Raw genomic sequence first — 19,270 nt, 5'->3', positions numbered from 1 at the left:
TACCTAGTTGTGCTTGCGGGGGTTGAGCTCTGGCTCTTTGGTCCCGCCTCTTAACTGTCAATCAACTGGTTCCTGAGCCTACTGGGCTCTATCATATCTACATTTGAAAGTGTTTGTGTGTGTGTGTGTATGTGTGCACGCCAATGAATATTTACATGTCTAAGTTAGTGAATGTTTAACCAGGCTGTGTTTTACATAGCTCCACCGCACCAGGACGCTGCTTGTAACAGATGGGTTATATTTCACACACCAGACTCCTTTTACAGCAGTGCTGTTTGGCCGTAATGCCGTAGTGACAGCTTTTAATTAAGGGACATAATCATGCACCGCTCTTTATAGGTAGACAAAGTTCAGTTCACTCGGAATGTGATCGTTATAAGTTCACAACGTTGTGTAGTGATATAATTGACTGGTCTAGAAACACGGTGGTTGATTTATAGAACTAATTACCCGGATAACATAATGGACGTGGGGGTCCCTGGGTTGTTTCAAGTGTAGGTGAGACATGTATATGAATGAGTTTGAGTGGGTATACATAGGCGCTGCCTGGTCTGGACCTATAGCAGCTGCCTCGTATGGGGCAAGAGACCAGCAGTTTTACCTTTATTTCGAAGTTCAATGTTTTAATGAAACAACACATGTTTATATTATTAAACACTTATATACCTCAATTGGTTATGTAACTAACCTATTGTAAATTTAGTTGATTAGAAGTCAAATTTAAAGTTGAAATTTTGTAAGTGTATTTTAAACAGGTTGTTACGAAGTGTCTTAAGTAGGTCGTAGGTGTTATTAAGTGTCTTAAGTAGGTCGTCCGTGTTAAGAAATGTCTCATGTAGGTCGCAGGTGTTAAGAAGTGTCTTAACTAATTCGTGTTAAGAAGTGTTGTAAGTACCTCGTTCGGGGAGGAGGGATTGAGCCGCCGACCTAGAATCCCGTAATACAACTCTTAATCCACTGGTATATATATATATACAGTAGGTGACACCCTGTGCCACACCCTGTGGCACACCTTGTCACACCCTCTCTACCACACCATGTGTCACACCTCCCCACCCAAGCCTCCTGACACTGTCTCCACGAATCCTCAGCTTACCCTAAATACCTTTCAAGATCTGCTGGATTTACGGCCACAGAGTTGGGGGAAGGGGGAAGGGAGGTAAGGTGAGAGAGAGGGAGGTAGGGAGGGAGGGAGAGAGAGGAAGGAAGGAAGGTAAGGAGTGAAGGAGGTTGGGAGGGAGGCAAGGAGAGAGAGAGAGAGAGAGAGAGAGAGAGAGAGAGAGAGAGAGAGAGAGAGAGAGAGAGAGAGAGAGAGAGAGAGAGAGAGAGAGAGAGAGAGAGAGAGAGAGAGAGTATTGTTAACACACTCGGATCATCAGAGATACAATCTATCATGCTGCATGTTCAGACACCGTCACTCAAGGAAGCAGGCAACAATGCTCAACAAACTACTACTTAATTTGAGATTGTTAAACTCTTCCTGGAGCACTACGATGGTATAACAAAGAGGAATGAGTTTATCAACACGTGACTCACAGACATTCCTTGTAGTGAGGGTCATAACTCTAACTCACTCACTCTCACTCTCTCTCTCTCTCTCTCTCTCTCTCTCTCTCTCTCTCTCTCTCTCTCTCTCTCTCTCTCTCTCTCTCTCCCTCTCCCTCTCCCCCTCTCTCTCTCTCTCTCTCTCTCTCTCTCTCTCTCTCTCTCTCTCTCTCTACCCCCTGGAGAAGGGGTCGCCAAGCTTCGGCAGGGCAGTTCCAAGTCTCAACCTTTTGTGTGAAGGTTGAGTAATGGCGGCCACCTGGAGGTGCCTGGTGGCAATGTATGGCCCGTGACCAGGGCGAGCCTGGCGGCGTGGCCCTTTATACCCCCTTCATGCTCCACGCCTTTACTGGCCGTGTGTACTCACCTAGCTGTGCTTGCGGGGGTTCAACCCCACAAACCAGCCTGTAGCAGCTGTCTAACTCCCAGGTACCTAGGTAGTCACCTATATACTACTAGGTTAACAAGGGCATCAGGGTTAAAGAAACTGTCCATGTATTTCCGCTATCACCGGGAATCGAACCCGAGCAATTTGGACTACTCGCATCATGTGAAAGGATCCCGATCCATTCCAAGTGCTATATAGTCGTCTAGGCTTGACGCTTTCTCCTGAGAGTTCCCTTCCCTTTCCAGCCCATCCTCATCAACAGTGGCCAAATGCTCGTTAATCCACCCGCCAACCACCCATGTTCGAACATTTCTCGAACACAGCTTTCCTAACATCCTCTGTTCGAATCGCACTTCTATAAATGCGTCAACCACATACGACATATATCAATAATTGTCAACAGAATGTAGACATGAACTAGCTTACCAAGGCCTAAGTATGGCAAGAATACTAATAAACATATACTTAAGAGAAAGTACAATTTCTCAGGCGGGAATCTGTGGGGGTCATGGGCCGCAGCTTGAACGACCACAGCTTGCGGGAGAGGTCCACGGCGTACAGGCTTGGCGCTTAACGGTGATTGCTTTTATTCTGTAACGGTTATGTTGTTCTCCATTACGGCTAGGAGAGGGGGGGTGGGGGGGAGGAGTGTTACTCACCTCAGGATTAGGAGGAGCGTAGGGACTCATCTGAGGACTTGGAGGAACACGGTGACTCACCTGAGGACTTGGAGGAGACAGTGAGGAGAGTGGTGACTCACCTGAGGACTTGGAGGAGACAGTGAGGAGCGTGGTGACTCACCTGAGGACTTGGAGGAGACAGTGAGGAGCGTGGAGACTCACCTGAGGACTTGGTGGAGACAGTGAGGAGAGTGGTGACTCACCTGAGGACTTGGTGGAGACAGTGAGGAGAGTGGTGACTCACCTGAGGACTTGGAGGAGACAGTGAGGAGAGTGGTGACTCACCTGAGGACTTGGAGGAGACAGTGAGGAGAGTGGTGACTCACCTGAGGACTTGGAGGAGACAGTGAGGAGCGTGGTGACTCACCTGAGGACTTGGAGGAGACAGTGAGGAGAGTGGTGACTCACCTGAGGACTTGGAGAAGACAGTGAGGAGAGTGGTGACTCACCTGAGGACTTGGAGGAGACAGTGAGGAGAGTGGTGACTCACCTGAGGACTTGGAGGAGACAGTGAGGAGCGTGGTGACTCACCTGAGGACTTGGAGGAGACAGTGAGGAGAGTGGTGACTCACCTGAGGACTTGGAGGAGACAGTGAGGAGAGTGGTGACTCACCTGAGGACTTGGAGGAGACAGTGAGGAGAGTGGTGACTCACCTGAGGACTTGGAGGAGACAGTGAGGAGCGTGGTGACTCACCTGAGGACTTGGAGGAGACAGTGAGGAGAGTGGTGACTCACCTGAGGACTTGGAGGAGACAGTGAGGAGAGTGGTGACTCACCTGAGGACTTGGAGGAGACAGTGAGGAGAGTGGTGACTCACCTGAGGACTTGGAGGAGACAGTGAGGAGCGTGGAGACTCACCTGAGGACTTGGAGGAGACAGTGAGGAGCGTGGTGACTCACCTGAGGACTTGGAGGAGACAGTGAGGAGAGTGGTGACTCACCTGAGGACTTGGAGGAGACAGTGAGGAGCGTGGAGACTCACCTGAGGACTTGGAGGAGACAGTGAGGAGCGTGGAGACTCACCTGAGGACTTGGAGGAGCATGGGGACTCTTCTGAGGACTTGGAGGAGCATGGGGACTCTTCTGAGGACTTGGAGGAGCATGGGGACTCACCTGAGGACTTGGGAGGAGCGTGGTGACTCACCTGAGGACTTGGGAGGAGCGTGGTGACTCACCTGAGGACTTAGAGGAGACAGTGAGGAGAGTGGTGACTCACCTGAGGACTTGGAGGAGACAGTAAGGAGCGTGGAGCCTCACCTGAGGACTTGGAGGAGCGTGGAGGCTCACCTGAGGACTTGGAGGAGACAGTGAGGAGAGTGGTGACTCACCTGAGGACTTGGAGGAGACAGTGAGGAGAGTGGTGACTCACCTGAGGACTTGGAGGAGACAGTAAGGAGCGTGGAGCCTCACCTGAGGACTTGGAGGAGCGTGGAGGCTCACCTGAGGACTTGGAGGAGACAGTGAGGAGCGTGGAGGCTCACCTGAGGACTTGGAGGAGACAGTGAGGAGAGTGGTGACTCACCTGAGGACTTGGAGGAGCGTGGAGGCTCACCTGAGGACTTGGAGGAGACAGTGAGGAGAGTGGTGACTCCAAGAGTGGTGCGGCCCGGCACGGAGTCAACATCCATCCAGAAGGAGACCCAGGAGATGACCACTATGAGGATGGTGGGCAGGTAACTCTGCACCAGGTGGAACCCGATGGCCCTTCTCATGTGGAACTCTGCCACCAGGCAGCTGTAGTTACCTGTGGGAGGAGACTACAGCTGTAGTTACCTGTGTGGGGGGAGACTACAGCTGTAGTTGTCTGTGTGGGGGCAGACTACAGCTGTAGTTGTCTGTGTGGGGCGGAGATTACAGCTGTTTTTGTGTGGGAGACAAAACTCTCTCTCTCCCCATGTTACTGGCGTGGATGTGAGGTGGAGGAAACAAACCATTAATAACGCCACGAGGCCACTCAACTTGTCTATTATGCATATATAACTTGTATAGTCAGAAGCCATAGCAGCTCCCACGACCAGCATCAATAAAACTTTGATCTCCGGGTCATGGGAGCCTGGAGGTCTTCAGTGAGATCATAAACCAAGATTGGGTTCCGCTAAATAAACCCCAAATTGCATTTCGGAATATAAAAGGGAGTCCATCCACTTGGACTGGTCAGTAGAGCGATGGCCTGGCTTCTTGCAGGGTCGGTGTTAGACCCCCTGACGGGGATCTTCGCTCCTTGTCCTCGTATCATAGCTCCATGTCTTCATTTCCCAGCTCCTTGTCCTCGTATCCTTGCTCCTTGTTCTCACATCCCAGCTCCTTGTTCTCGTATCTCATCTTCTTGTCCTAGTATCCAAGCTCCTTATCCTGAGATATCAGAACTTGTCCAGAGGTATTGGAACTTGTCCTCAGGTATCAGAACTTATCCTGGTATCCCAGCTCCTTGTCCTTAAATACTTTGTCCTTGACCTTATGTACCCTCCAAGCGCTATATAGTCAATCTGGCATAGTACTTTTTCCTCGTAATTATCTCTCTAAATAAGGCAGCAATAGCAACCCAATAGAAAATGCCTTATACTGGTAAGAGTTCCTTTTGAGAGATATAATGCACAATGAAACAGGATGCAAAATGATGTCACAATAACTTGATGTATCAATGAAAATAAATGATTCTCTCACACAAACTCTCTCTCTCTCTCTCTCTCTCTCTCTCTCTCTCTCTCTCTCTCTCTCTCTCTCTCTCTCTCTCTCTCTCTCTCTCTCTCTCTCTCTCTCTCTCTCTCTCACTCTCGGGCCCTCACCCTGATTATACCCTTTATAGAACCATTCACACCCGACCCGATCTCAACTGAGGATGGAGCACCCTTCATCTTCACTATCGACCCTACACCCACGCACACACACACTACTCTGCCTTTCCTCGCACACCTACACCCACACACTTCCCCCTCTCCGAACACACACACACACACACACACACACACACACACACACACACACACACACACACACACACACACACACACACACACACACACACACAAACTCTAAATGGCTATTAAGAGTTTAACCCAAGCAAATGTAATGTAATGAAGATAGGGGTAGGAAGCAGGAGACCAGATACAAGGTATCATTTGGGAGATGAAATATTTCAGGAGTCAGAGAGAGAGAGAGAGAAAGACCTGGGGGTTGATATCACGCCAGACCTGTCCCCTGAAGCTCATATCAAGAGGATAACATCAGCGGCACATGCCAGGTTGGCAAACATAAGAACGGCCTTTAGAAACTTGTGTAAGGAATCTTTCAGAACATTATATACCACATATGTCAGACCAATCCTGGAGTATGCGGCTCCAGCATGGAGTCCATATCTAGTCAAGCATAAGACTAAACTGGAAAAGGTTCAAAGGTTTGCCACCAGACTAGTACCCGAGCTGAGAGGTATGAGCTACGAGGAGAGACTACGGGAATTAAACCTCACTTCGTTGGAAGACAGAAGAGTTAGGGAGACATGATCACCACATTCAAGATTCTCAAGGGAATCGACAGGGTAGATAAAGACAGGTTATTTAACACAGGGGCACACGCACTAGGGGACACAGGTGGAAACTGAGTGCCCAAATGAGCCACAGAGATATTAGAAAGAACTTTTTTAGTGTCAGAGTGGTTGACAAATGGAATGCATTAGGAGGTGATGTGGTGGAGGCTGACTCCATACACAGTTTCAAATGTAGATATGATAGAGCCCAGTAGGCTCAGGAACCTGTACACCAGTTGATTGACAGTTGTGAGGCGGGACCAAAGAGACAAAGTTCAACCCCCGCAAGCACAACTAGGCGAGTACACACACACACACACACACACACACACACACACACACACACACACACACAGAAATTAATTTGTGTTGTATAATGAGAGTATGATGACCTCCGCTGCTCGGACCCTTGCCCGGAAGTGCTCTCAAGCCCCAGAACATTTTTACCCACTACGCCAAAGGTAATATTCGGGCCAGAATCATGACCAGAGACCTGATGGGATATCTGCCTTAGCCAATACATGTTAAACTAACTCTGGTACCGTCTTTGCTTTAGTGTGTGTGTGTGTGTGTAAGGTAGGTATTGTCCCTTACCCAGTGTCAAACAAAGGCATCGTTTCTTGCCTTATATCTCACCTCCTTTTCCTCCTCCTTATATCCCACCTCCTTGTCCTCATATCCCAGCTCCTGGTCCTCATATCCCAGCTTCTGGTCCTCATATATCAAGTCCGTGTCCTCATATCCCTTCCACGTGTTATCTAGCCAAATTGGCTTACAGCCTACTCTTGATAATTCCTATCCCTGTGTGATATATGAAAACGAATATTGGTGTGGACTGCCTAAGCTGGCTAACACCAAGCTTTTCTTTACAAGCTGTAGATTCTCACACGCAATTTGCATGCAGCACTGATTGCCAGTTTTAAAGAATACAGCTACCCCCGCCCCCCCCCATTAACGCGCAGGGGTCATGATTGCCAATTTGAGCAAATAATGGTTGTTGAACATTATTGGGTAGTACAGAGGGGCGCTGCTCATGGGCAGTGTAATTATTCTCTTGACACCGGTCAGGAAATTAGAAGCAAGGCCACAGTTAATGGCTCGTGAGTTACCGCAATGTCTTGCCACAGTTCGTAAAGTTATGGCGCTGTCTTGCGAGAGCTCCTTGGGAAAATCAAGCCCTTTCTCTGGATTTTCCTTTGTGAAAATAATACAAGTCCTTTAAGCACCGTAATATTGACGTTTTCTACGCATCGCTCTTGCTGGTTAGGTGGGTTGTTTGGGTTCGTACATTTCTGGCTCAATAAAACAATTGTATATTTTTACGTTTTTGGTTAGGCGAAACAGTTGTATTTTGTACGCATCGGCACACACACACAGAACGGGTTGTGTAGCCGGGGCAGCACTGGAGCTTTGGAGCTCAGAAACTAATTTGTGGTTAGTTTGTTGAGGCCTTTGTGAGGGTGTTGTTCCTTCCCCCCCCCCCACCTTGATGTGGCGTCTGTGGTGGCTTGTTGTTTGTCATCCATGGTTACCCCAGTATGTGTCCCTCCCAGGTCATGTAGCTGTCCCAGGGCATGTATGTGTCCCTCCCAGGTCATGTAGCTGTCCCAGGTCATGTGTGTGTCCCTCCCAGGTCATGTAGCTGTCCCAGGGCATGTGTGTGTCCCTCCCAGGTCATGTAGCTGTCCCAGGTCATGTGTGTGTCCCTCCCAGGTCATGTAGCTGTCCCAGGGCATGTGTGTGTCCCTCCCAGGTCATGTAGCTGTCCCAGGGCATGTGTGTGTCCCTCCCAGGTCATGTAGCTGTCCCAGGGCATGTGTGTGTCCCTCCCAGGTCATGTAGCTGTCCCAGGGCATGTGTGTGTCCCTCCCAGGTCATGTAGCTGTCCCAGGGCATGTGTGTGTCCCTCCCAGGCCAAGACACAGCAATGGTGTCTTAGCCTGGGTATCTGTGACCTGGGACATGACCTGGGACAGCTACATGACCTGGGAGGGACACATACTGGGGTAACCATGGATGACAAACAACAAGCCACCACAGACGCCACATCAAGGGGGGGAGGGGGGGAGGGGGGGGAAGTAGTATATCACAGTAGCCAGCGTGGTCGGCTCACACCTCAAAGGTTCCGGGTTCGATTGATTGTTTTATTAAAATTATTTAATTTAGATAATTTTTTTCAAACTGTACTCATTTGGTAGTTTAAATGGAATTTAAATTTGTATTTTGTGTAATTCAGATTATACTGAAAGAGCAAGACAATGTGCATTCAAAATACTAATCCTGTTAAAACACCGTGTGATTTAATGTTTCATTTACGTTACTGCGAACTGCGAGAGAAAATGGGGAACTGAGAGAGAATGGGAAACTGTAAGAGAAAATGGGGAACTGTGAGAGAATGGGAAACTGTGAAAGAAAATGGGGAACTATGAGAGAAAATGGAGAGAGGATTGAGTATATACAGACCTGGTGTCGCGAACCAGAAAGGCACGTTCCACATCCCCGAAATGTTTAATCTACAATTTGGGTTTAAGGTTCGCTTGTTTCCCCCAGGCTAATTGGTTGGTGTTGTGGGCCCGTAGCTGGGTGAGAGTGAGTGAGTGAGTGAGTGAGTGAGTGAGTGAGTGAGTGAGTGAGTGAGTGAGTGAGTGAGTGAGTGAGTGAGTGAGGGAGGGAGGGAGGGAGGGAGGGAGGGAGAGAGAGGGAGAGACAGGGAGAGAGACAAAGGGACAGACATCCAGAGAAAACAAGATACAAAGCTTAACAAATCACTACTACAATATCAGCTAAAACTAATTACCACAACGCAGCACAAACTACCAAAATAACACAATCATACAATCCCTCAACTCATCAAACAAACAATACCCCCCCCCCACACACACACACACTACTTCAAGACAATCTTTTCATATCAAACATTGAGGAAATCTTGGCAAATATTTCCCTCGGGGGCCGCATTATTAACTCACGGCTCTTGACTGCATGTTAATTTACAAGGCGGTTGTCCCGAGAGACCGACACCCACCCCGACACGCGACACCGTCGGCCCGACAAGCGCCCCTGTCGGCTCTACTATATACCTTCTGTCGGACCGATTAGCGATCCTGTCGGCCCGACAATCCATCCCCCCCTCACCCCCGGTGTAATCATCCCTTGAAAGAACCTTTGAAGTGTGCATCATTGGTGTAACACTTGCATTATCCACACAATATTGTAATCAAGAGTGTGCCTGTACTCCCAGGAGGTGCTGGGTGCAAGTTGGTGTCGTTCCGACCCTCTCCTCGGCAATCGTGACATTGTAAGAAAAGGAAACATGGTTAATATTGCAGAACCTAAGTGTCAATATAGCGTTGCTGGAACATGTATAGAGGTCAACTGTCTTCTGGTTTGTTGATCTGTAGCTCAACCTTCCCCCCCCCCCCCCGCCCCTGGGATTGATCGGTGCAATATTCGACGGCCTTGTATGTTTGTCGGGTCGGTGTTCGATTCCCCGTTGATCTGAGTAGTTGGGCATCGTTCCTTCACTAAGTCCTCATATCACAGTTCCTTGTCCTCATATCCCAGTTTCTTGTCCTCATATCCTAACTTAATCCTTGTCCTCATATCCGAGCTCCTTGTCCCCATATTCCAGCTTCTCACATACGGCTCTTTGGTCCCGTCTCTCAACTGTCAATCTACTGGTGTACAGGTTCTTGGGCCTATTGAGCTCTATCATATCTACAGTTGAAACTATGTATGGAGTCTGCCCCCCACTACATCAGCCATCCACACAACGTGTGCATGTATTTACTATAAGTGTCTGCAGAATGGAGATATTTAGCTCCTGGACCCCCACCATCCTAACCAATTTATTTTTTCCTTTATTCATGGCTCTATTATGTCTACTATATATATTTCTCTTTAACACACACACACACACCCAGGAAGCACATCTGTCTAACGTCCAGGTACCTATTTACAGATAGGTGAACATGGGCACCAGGGTGAAAGAAACTCTGCCCATTTGTTTCCGCCTCCGCCGGGAATCGAACCCGGGCCATTAGGATTAAGACCCCAAGCGCTGTCCACTCAGCCGCGAGTGTGTGTGTGTGTACTCACCTACTTGTGCTTGCGAGGGTTGAGCTTTGGCTCTTTGGTCGTGTGTGTGTGTGTGTGTGTGTGTGTGTGTGTGTGTGTGTGTGTGTGTGTGTGTGTGTGTGTGTGTGTGTGTGTGTGTGTGTGTGTGTGTGTGTGTGTCTGTGTGTGTGTGTGTGTGTGTGTGTGTGCGCGTGCGCGCGTGCGTGTGGCCGTGATAACTCTCAAGCCCTAGCCGTGTATAAAACTTGTTCCTTTGTTGTTGGTCCGCTTTACGACTGAAGCTACCACGGTGGTTGTTGGGTTATTGCCACAGCTTGATGGTTGCTGCAGCTGGTTCACAACCTCTGGCTGCCACAGCTGGAAGGCTGCTGCAGCTGGTTCACAACCTCTGGCTGCCACAGCTGGTTCACAACTTCTGGCTGCCACAGCTGGAAGGCTGCTGCAGCTGGTTAGAGAAACTTCAGTTGCCAGAGCCTTGGGGACTGGATATCAACTGGACCAGCGCAGATGCCTCATACGGCACCTCTTATCTATAACAAGAACCGCAGTCCAGCAAGTATTTACTTGTTCCACTTACGACACCTGTACATCTTAATTAAGTGTCCACTTACGACACCTGTGCATCTTAATTAAGTGTCCACTTACGACACCTGTACATCTAACGTGTACACTTACGACACCTGTACCTCTTGCTTCAATCATGGCGGCTTAGTCTGTATTTACTAAACAATTTACGGGCTCGGAGGTCAATCACATCACTAATACCCTTAGCTCGAGAACGATTTCGTAAAGGTTCCGAGCTCGTAAACTGTTTAGTAAATATAGCCAACGCCGTCATGCAAACACACTTTCCCAGTTAAGTTACTTAAACACATCGTGTGATATTTCTATGTAACTCATGGCCCATCGTGGTTCAGTCGGTGATGCGTGTACCCGAGTCCAGGGACGCAACTTCGATCCCACTCAATAACCTCAATAATTTTCTCACTATACGAAACTGTTTCTCCGTTGATTATTTATGGATTTAGAACTTAGTGAATGAGAAAAATGATTATGTTAAGTGCAAGTGGCTGGCGTACGAAGTGTTGTGGAAAGTGACGCTAATCTGGTAAATGTTGTACTAAAGTCTGAGAACATTATTACCTATATAAACTGGCCGAGTTGGGTCGTTTGCCACACATTTAACGGGGTGTTTGTTCGTTTGTTTGGGTGTGTGTGTGTTCGTTTGTTTGGTGGCGGATGGGTTTGTGGCTCTGGCGGCTTGGTTAGTGGCGGAGTTTTGTGTGTGTTTATCTCTCATTCTCTCTCTCTCTCTCTCTCACCAATCCCGCCATAACTTGCAGCACACAGACGATCGTATTCACTTGAGTGTGATTAACGCTTCACCCGGTGAAAACCTTCAACACTGACATGAGAGATCCTCGCTGAGGCTCACATCTCACATGTAGGTATTCTCAATATGGATGGACAAGTTTCTGAGCCGTCCTCAACACGTACACACACACACACGGCCTGCCTATATCCTGGAGATGTATGTGTGCGTGAATGAAGAGAAGGGAAGGGAACCAACGGGGGAAAGCGCCAAGTCATTACGACTATACAGCACTTGGAAGGGGTGAGGATAAGGATTTGGGATGGGACGGGAGGAAGGAATGGTACCCAACTACTTGGACGGTCGGGGATTGAACGCCGACCTGCATAGAGTTAGGCTTTGGCTTTGCTGGGAGCGTTCAGAAATTCAGAAAGAGAGAGAGAGAGAGAGAGAGAGAGAGAGAGAGAGAGAGAGAGAGAGAGAGAGAGAGAGAGAGAGAGAGAGAGAGAGAGAGAGAGAGAGAGAGAGAGAGAGAGAGAAAACAAAATAAATTTTAAGCGCTCGTCGTTGGTAATGAAGACAAATCACTTTCATCTGAGCTGAACAACTTATCAATTAACACTTTCACCTGCGCTTAATCATTTATCAATCAGCAGCTTTCACCCGAGCTTAATGACTTACCAATCTGGAAAGACTCCTGACAAGTGGTTGGGACAATCTTCTCCATCTCGAACTGTGGCATCCTCATGTTCTTGTACATCTTAATTGGTGCGTCGCTCTTCCAAGATAAATTGAGTTCCTTCATCGTCTTGGAAACTGCAAGACATCAAATAAGGGAAACTATATATATATATATATATATATATATATATATATATATACTTTTTTTGTATTTCCAAGAAACGGAATTGTCAAATATTTGTATGGGTTTTATGAGGGCTTGTGTGTATGTGTATGAGTGTGTGAATGAGTGTGTATGAGTGTGTGAATGAGTGTGTATGAGTGTGTGAATGAGTGTGTGTGTGTGTGTGTGTGTGTGTGTGTGTGTGTGTGTGTGTGTGTGTGTGTGTGTGTGTTTTATGTAGATCAAATGTGTATATGTGAAGTTTGTATATGATGTTCTTATCACACACACACACACACACACACATCCCCCACCCCCAAAACAAACACATACACATTCCTCCAAATAAACTCAAACACTGCCGCCTCCTCACACCCAAACACACACACCAACAACCCTCTCCCTCCCCCCCTCCCACACACACGCGGCCAAACAAAAGCTGTGAAAACAAGACCCTAATGAACCTAATTAGGCTAATAAGGATTCTCTTCATATTAAAAATACACTTTCCCAAATATTTTCCTAAACTACTTCAACAATGCAGAAAACATGAGTTAACAAGTCGAACAAAGCTTTAGCATAGTGAATAAATGTAGAAATACTACTACTACTGATAATAATAATACTAATGCTAATACTACTACTAATACTACTACTACTACTACTACTAATAATAATAATAATAATAATAATAATAATAATAATAATAATAATGATAATGGTATTCTAAGTTGCTAATTAGATTGTATTTTGAAGTTAGCAAGGTGGAACAAGTCTATATATCAATGTGGGATGCTATATATTCAGTGCTATGTTGTGTGTGTTGCTAGGCTTTCAGTTACACAGTTTTTGAGTGGTTGAAGCACTCCAAATTGGAGTTCCATAATTTTGCGTATTTTGGGGCGGTGAGAGCGGGGAAATGGGTGTGTTTGGAGCATACTGAGCAGGTAGTTGTCCCACCTCTTGTGTGGTGGGCTGTTCCACGGGGAAGGGGGGGAGAGTACACTTACTTACAAATGTAAGAGTGCTCACGGTGAGAAAGAACTCACTGCTACTCAGTTTTGAGCCCCATGACGGTATCAGGCGGTAATCCACTCCTGTATGAAGTTGGGACAGCTTTGTATTTCTTTTTCTTTTTAACAGGTCCGAGTTCATTCCCCGCGGCTCTTCATCTCCCCTATTCCTTGTCCTCATATTCCAGCTCACTACCCAGGAGCCCAACCACTTTGGCTGGACGGTAGAGCGTCGGTCTCGCTTCATGCAGGTCGACTTTCAATCCACGACCGTCCAAAGTGGTTGGACACCAATCATTTTCCCCGTCCCATCCCAAATCCTTATTATGACCCCTTTCCAGTGCTATACAGTCGTAATGGCTTGGCACTTTCCCCCTGATAATTCCCCCTGCCTTAGCCAGGAAGAACACTGCCACTATTGTTCAATATAGGTAAATATAGTGACCCCGCAACACGAGCGGTAATCACTTAAATCACTCAATAATTGGCCAATTAAACAGTTAGTGATGATTTTTTTTATAGTATGGTGTTTTATTGAGATGCAACAAAGCGCGTTATTCCTTTGTGGTCATTTACACTGTGTGTGTTATTGCTTGTTTGAATCATCAATCTCCTGATTGTGAACAGCACACACACACCTGTGTTGAACTGGCGTGCATATTGCCACCTGTGTTGAACTGGCGTGCCAATTGGTTGTGTTAAATACCTTTCTTGTTTAGACCTCGTCAATTGTTTCCACATTAAACATCTCTTTTAACCGGACTCCGATATTGTGGCTGTATTAAGCAGCATTTTTTTAACCGAACCTCTTCGTCAATTGAATCTGCAATTGTTTCCTTAAACAATTCTTTGTATCTGAACACAAATGATTATACATGCATTAAACTCTTTTTTTTGTATCCGAACCTCCCCTCAATTTCAAGTATTTATCAGCTCTTTTATCCGGACTAGTCAATTGTGTCTGTATTAACTAACTCTTTTAACCGGACCCTATCAATAGTTAACAGGAAGAATTGCACTTTGATCGAGGGAAAAGCGAATGAAAAAAACAGTGTTGATTTGGGCTTAATTTGCATATGGTGCTCCCCGGTATAATTCATTATTGGCTAGCCAAATTGCACTATATATTTCCCTTGATTGTAATTTGGTTGTTTTCTCTGTTCAGGATCACCCAAAATATATATTTGAAATATGCCATTAAACTCGTTTTGTATGGCGGTCATTTAGAATAACGAGATTTTAGTCAAAGTTCTATATCTAAAACAGAAAAACATTGCTTAATTAACTGTAAAATATTCAACGGTCCACAATCATCAGCGAATGGGTGTTATAGTCAGTTGTTCAAAATATATGTTATATAGATATTATCTAAACATTGTGTTTATAAATACAAATACGTGAGATTAGGTTCATCAAAAACAAGGTGCCACATATCTTTCCTATCCTTTATGTTAATCCTAGCCTAGTCTAACTTTCCCTTGCCTACCTAGCCCAACCTATCCTTTATGTTAATCCTAGCCTAGTCTAACTTTCCCTTGCCTACCTAGCCCAACCTAATATAACCTAACCTAACGCAAACTAGCCTAACCTAATCCATCATAACATAACCTATCCTATTCTAACCTTACCTAATCTATCTTTCGTAACCTAACCTAACCTGTCTTAACCTTACCTAACGTAACCTATCGAACTTAATCTCTACAGAGAAGTGTATAAAAACTCCCCCTTCATAATTATGCAATATCTAAGCCAAAAAATAAAAATCTTAAGCATAGAAAAGACAAAGTTTGGAACTTACAACTTGCAATCTCCATCGTGCAAACTTGAGAGTCCAGAGGGAACTTGGAAAGTTCCATCATGCAGGCAAACACCAGCTTCAGTCTGCAATATTAAGAAACAAGCACTCATTTAAAATCAAGTTCAAAAACTTTATACGGAATTCTTTACATTTGTAATTTAAACTTAGTACAAAAAAGCACATTATTTACATAACTGCAAGTTATAATAATATATAATTATCATAATTATATACTGAATAATTTAGATTTAAAAGCGTTATTTGTCGGTGATTTAGACAAATCCTTATATTTGTTAGAGGAGTAAAACAGGTGTCACAGCCATAGTTCAAACTCATATACAATTGACCTTATTTGTAAGTGTGCATGGGATAGGTTGCAAAGAAACTACATAGATACAGTTTTGCACCTCCCAGAAAATGCAGGAATATGCTAGCCTGGGTAGCATATTCCTGCATTCCTGTATAGAGGGGTAGCCTGCATGCTATAGTGGGGCATGAGTATAGAGCATATATTCCCACCCTACGCTACGTCGACTCTCAGTTCAAGAGAGGGAAAATACTATGCATATGCCCAGACCTCCAAGTGAGAGAAACTGTTATACCAGAGAAGTGAACCAATTATGCAAGTTCTGATTTAAAAAAAAAAGGTGGACTGAAGCACAGTAGAACATGGATGGGGCCAAGTCGGCAAGAACATTTCAAGAGTTCTGCTGGGGGGGGGGGAAGGGGTCAAGTGAGCAAGATTAGACTCAAAAACTACATTCTCTAGAACCTCCGTGTACTGTCACACTCCATGTCATAAGTACTACTACCAAACTTGGACAAACTGTGGCCAAAACTACAACACACCCTAACTCCACCTACCCTATTCTAGCCTAACCTAACCCAACCTATCCTAATCTAACCTAACCTGACCTAGCCTAACCTATCATAACATATATGTGCGGGTTCAACTTTATGTATTGAGTGAAGACCGTAAATGACCGGGCCTCACCGCCAAAATTCTACAGACAACACATGCCTGATTTTATTTTAGACACTGAAATTCGCTAGGTGGGGGACGGAGGTTGGCTGCCGATATTTCTTAAAGCTTGGCACATGGACCGACACGACTGCGCTATGACACACATATATATATATACCCCCAATATTTCATTATGAAAGTTGAGTGATGCTAGCCACAAGTGTCCACAGATGGAGGCCAGATGCTTAGGGCTAGGATCACCCAACTTTGCAAGGGGAATGATTTAGTACACAGGAGAGACATAGGCTGGTTGGCGTCCATTCAAATTCTTTAAGAAATATTAGCATTTATACAGACCCTCCCAGGCTATTTTCTTGAAGACAAGTGTGGAATAGTGTGTGTGTTCCCCTAGACTTTTAGTGACCATAATAATATATTTTCTGAGAAACCCAGAGTTGTTTCTTAATAATAAATTTTCTGAAAGACGGGAGGAGACGGGGAAGGGGGAGATAAGAGGGGGGGGGGAAGTAGACAGGTGGTCACTTTGAGCATTAAACAACATTAATTTTAATGGTTTTTAATTGCTTTAATCGCTTTGGGCATTTTCCATATATTGTTTAAAAAAAAAGATACTTGATAACTCTTAAAAATGTTTTAAAGGTCCTCAATTTAAGTGATCTCTACTTGGAATTAAATTTTTATAAAGGTCATCAATTACTTTGATCATTTGGACATTTAAGTATTTTTTGTTTAACGCTCCTCAATTACTTTGATCGCTGCTGGCTCTAATATACGAGAGTAATCAAGTAAGGAATTTGCCAGTCAGGAAAAATATTCGTGTCTGAGCTGCCTAGCTTCCTACTCTTCCCCTTTCCACCGACCCATTCCTCGCACACCCCCCCTATTACTCAGTTACCTTTGTCAGTAATATTTATCACAGCCCCCTCTCCCCACATCCCCCTTCTCCCCACAGCCGCCATTTTCCCACAGCCCCCATTTTCCCACAGCTCCCCCTCTCCCTTGTTTGAAGGGATTGCAAGGGTCCAACTCTCCTCTCACTGGGATCCAACCCTCCTTACATGAGGATCCAACCCTCCTTACATGAGGATCCAACCCTCCTTACATGAGGATCCAACCCTCCTTACATGAGGATCCAACCCTCCTTACATGAGGATCCAACTCTCCAAAGTCTCTTATATTGAAAGAAACAGAACCGAGACTCTTGTCATTATGAATTTCAGAACACCAATAGGATCAAAGGCAGCATATACACGAAACAGAAAAAGTATGTATCAATCCCTTTCGGGAATTTACATTTTTTTTTAATAGCAAAGTCCACGGCCGATGCATGGAAAACGTCAATATTACGGCGCTTTAATTTGTACCAATACGTCGCATTTTTACCGGATTGGTCGATTCCGTAAGTAATTCGGCTTGTTAAGTGGGAGGACAGGTTTCCGATGACAGGCCTTGACCAAGTTTCCCAGAGCGACTTGTCCAATGTTATTAATGTCTGAGATGTTGATCAAACATGATGCGGGTCCCTCTCTCTCTCTCTCTCTCTCTCTCTCTCTCTCTCTCTCTCTCTCTCTCTCTCTCTCTCTCTCTCTCTCTCTCTCTCTCTCTCTCTCTCTCTCTCTCCTCTTCCTCTCATCCTCTCCTCTTCCTCTCATCCTCTCCTCTTCCTCTCATCCTCTCCTCTTCCTCTCATCCTCTCCTCTTCCTCTCATCCTCTCCTCTTCCTCTCATCCTCTCCTCTTCCTCTCATCCCCTCCTCTTCCTCTCATCCCCTCCTCTTCCTCTCATCCTCTCCTCTTCCTCTCATCCTCTCCTCTTCCTCTCATCCTCTCCTCTTCCTCTCATCCTCTCCTCTTCCTCTCATCCTCTCCTCTTCCTCTCATCCTCTCCTCTTCCTCTCATCCCCTCCTCTTCCTCTCATCCCCTCCTCTTCCTCTCATCCTCTCCTCTTCCTCTCATCCTCTCCTCTTCCTCTCATCCTCTCCTCTTCCTCTCATCCTCTCCTCTTCCTCTCATCCTCTCCTCTTCCTCTAATCCTCTCCTCTTCCTCTCATCCTCTCCTCTTCCTCTCATCCCCTCCTCTTCCTCTCATCCTCTCCTCTTCCTCTCATCCTCTCCTCTTCCTCTCATCCCCTCCCTCCCTCTCTCCTCTCATCCCCTCCCTCCCTCTCTCCTCTCATCCCCTCCCTCCCTCTCTCCTCATCCCCTCCCTCCCTCTCTCCTATTCCTCTCTCCTCTTTCTCTCTCCCCTCTTTCTTTTCCTCTCTGTTCTCTTCCCTTACCTCCAATTGCCTCTCTCCCCACTCTCAATCCACCTTTCTCCCCTCTCCTCTCTCTCTCTCTCTCAGGGTCAAGCTCAACACCACTTATGACACTCCCATGTAAGTCACCAGTCACCTTGCAACGTTGGCCCGAGCATCTGGCTTCTAACCTAACACGCACAAAGAGACATTATTTTTTATTAAAATAGAGTTGGCGTAAGCGTTTGACATATGCACTATCAATGTTGTTCTACAATACCACTCCCATGCTATACAACAACAGTTGTATAGGGGGAAAAGGCAGGTTTTAACCTTAATTAAATATTCCACCACACCTCCAATTAATGGCATAATCGGCCTTCCAACCCCGCGGTAGAACCGGTTTACCCTCAGCCCAAACCTCTATCAACCCCAGGCACCACCAGACCCAGGCACCACAACCTCACCCTCCATTAGTGCCAAGCACCATCAGTCACAATAGGAGCTGCCTCGCATGGGACCAGTAGGAGCAGCCTCGTATGGACCAATATGAGCTGCCTCGCATGGACCAATAGGAGCTGCCTCGTATGAACCAATATGAGCTGCCTCGCATGGACCAATAGGAGCTGCCTTGCATGGGACCAATAGGAGCAGCCTCGTATGGACCAACATGAGCTGCCTCGCATGGACCAATAGGAGCTGCCTCGCATGGACCAATAGGAGCTGCCTTGCATGGGACCAATAGGAGCAGCCTCATATGGACCAACATGAGCTGCCTCGCATGGACCAATAGGAGCTGCCTCGCATGGACCAATAGGAGCTGCCTTGCATGGGACCAATAGGAGCAGCCTCGTACGGACCAACATGA

General features: G+C 46.3%; 1 protein-coding gene across 5 annotated transcripts in view; it reads right to left on the bottom strand.

Annotated features, from left to right (window-relative positions):
- LOC123769825 (glycine receptor subunit alpha-2) overlaps nucleotides 1–19,270 on the bottom strand; it is a 103,156-nt gene that overhangs the window by 3,974 nt on the left and 79,912 nt on the right. For all 5 annotated transcript variants that reach the window (XM_069301316.1, XM_069301313.1, XM_045761144.2 and 2 more), the window contains 3 exons: nucleotides 15,181–15,263; nucleotides 12,207–12,341; nucleotides 4,166–4,357 (listed from right to left, as the gene is read on the bottom strand). In XM_069301316.1, the coding sequence (XP_069157417.1) occupies nucleotides 4,166–4,357; nucleotides 12,207–12,341; nucleotides 15,181–15,263 (410 nt within the window). The remainder of the gene's footprint in view (nucleotides 1–4,165; nucleotides 4,358–12,206; nucleotides 12,342–15,180; nucleotides 15,264–19,270) is intronic.

Source organism: Procambarus clarkii, chromosome 45, assembly GCF_040958095.1.
Source record: "Procambarus clarkii isolate CNS0578487 chromosome 45, FALCON_Pclarkii_2.0, whole genome shotgun sequence".
Lineage (NCBI taxonomy): Eukaryota > Metazoa > Arthropoda > Malacostraca > Decapoda > Cambaridae > Procambarus > Procambarus clarkii.
The sequence above is the reverse complement of the archived record's forward strand: the minus strand, read 5'-3'. Positions and strand labels throughout refer to the sequence as shown.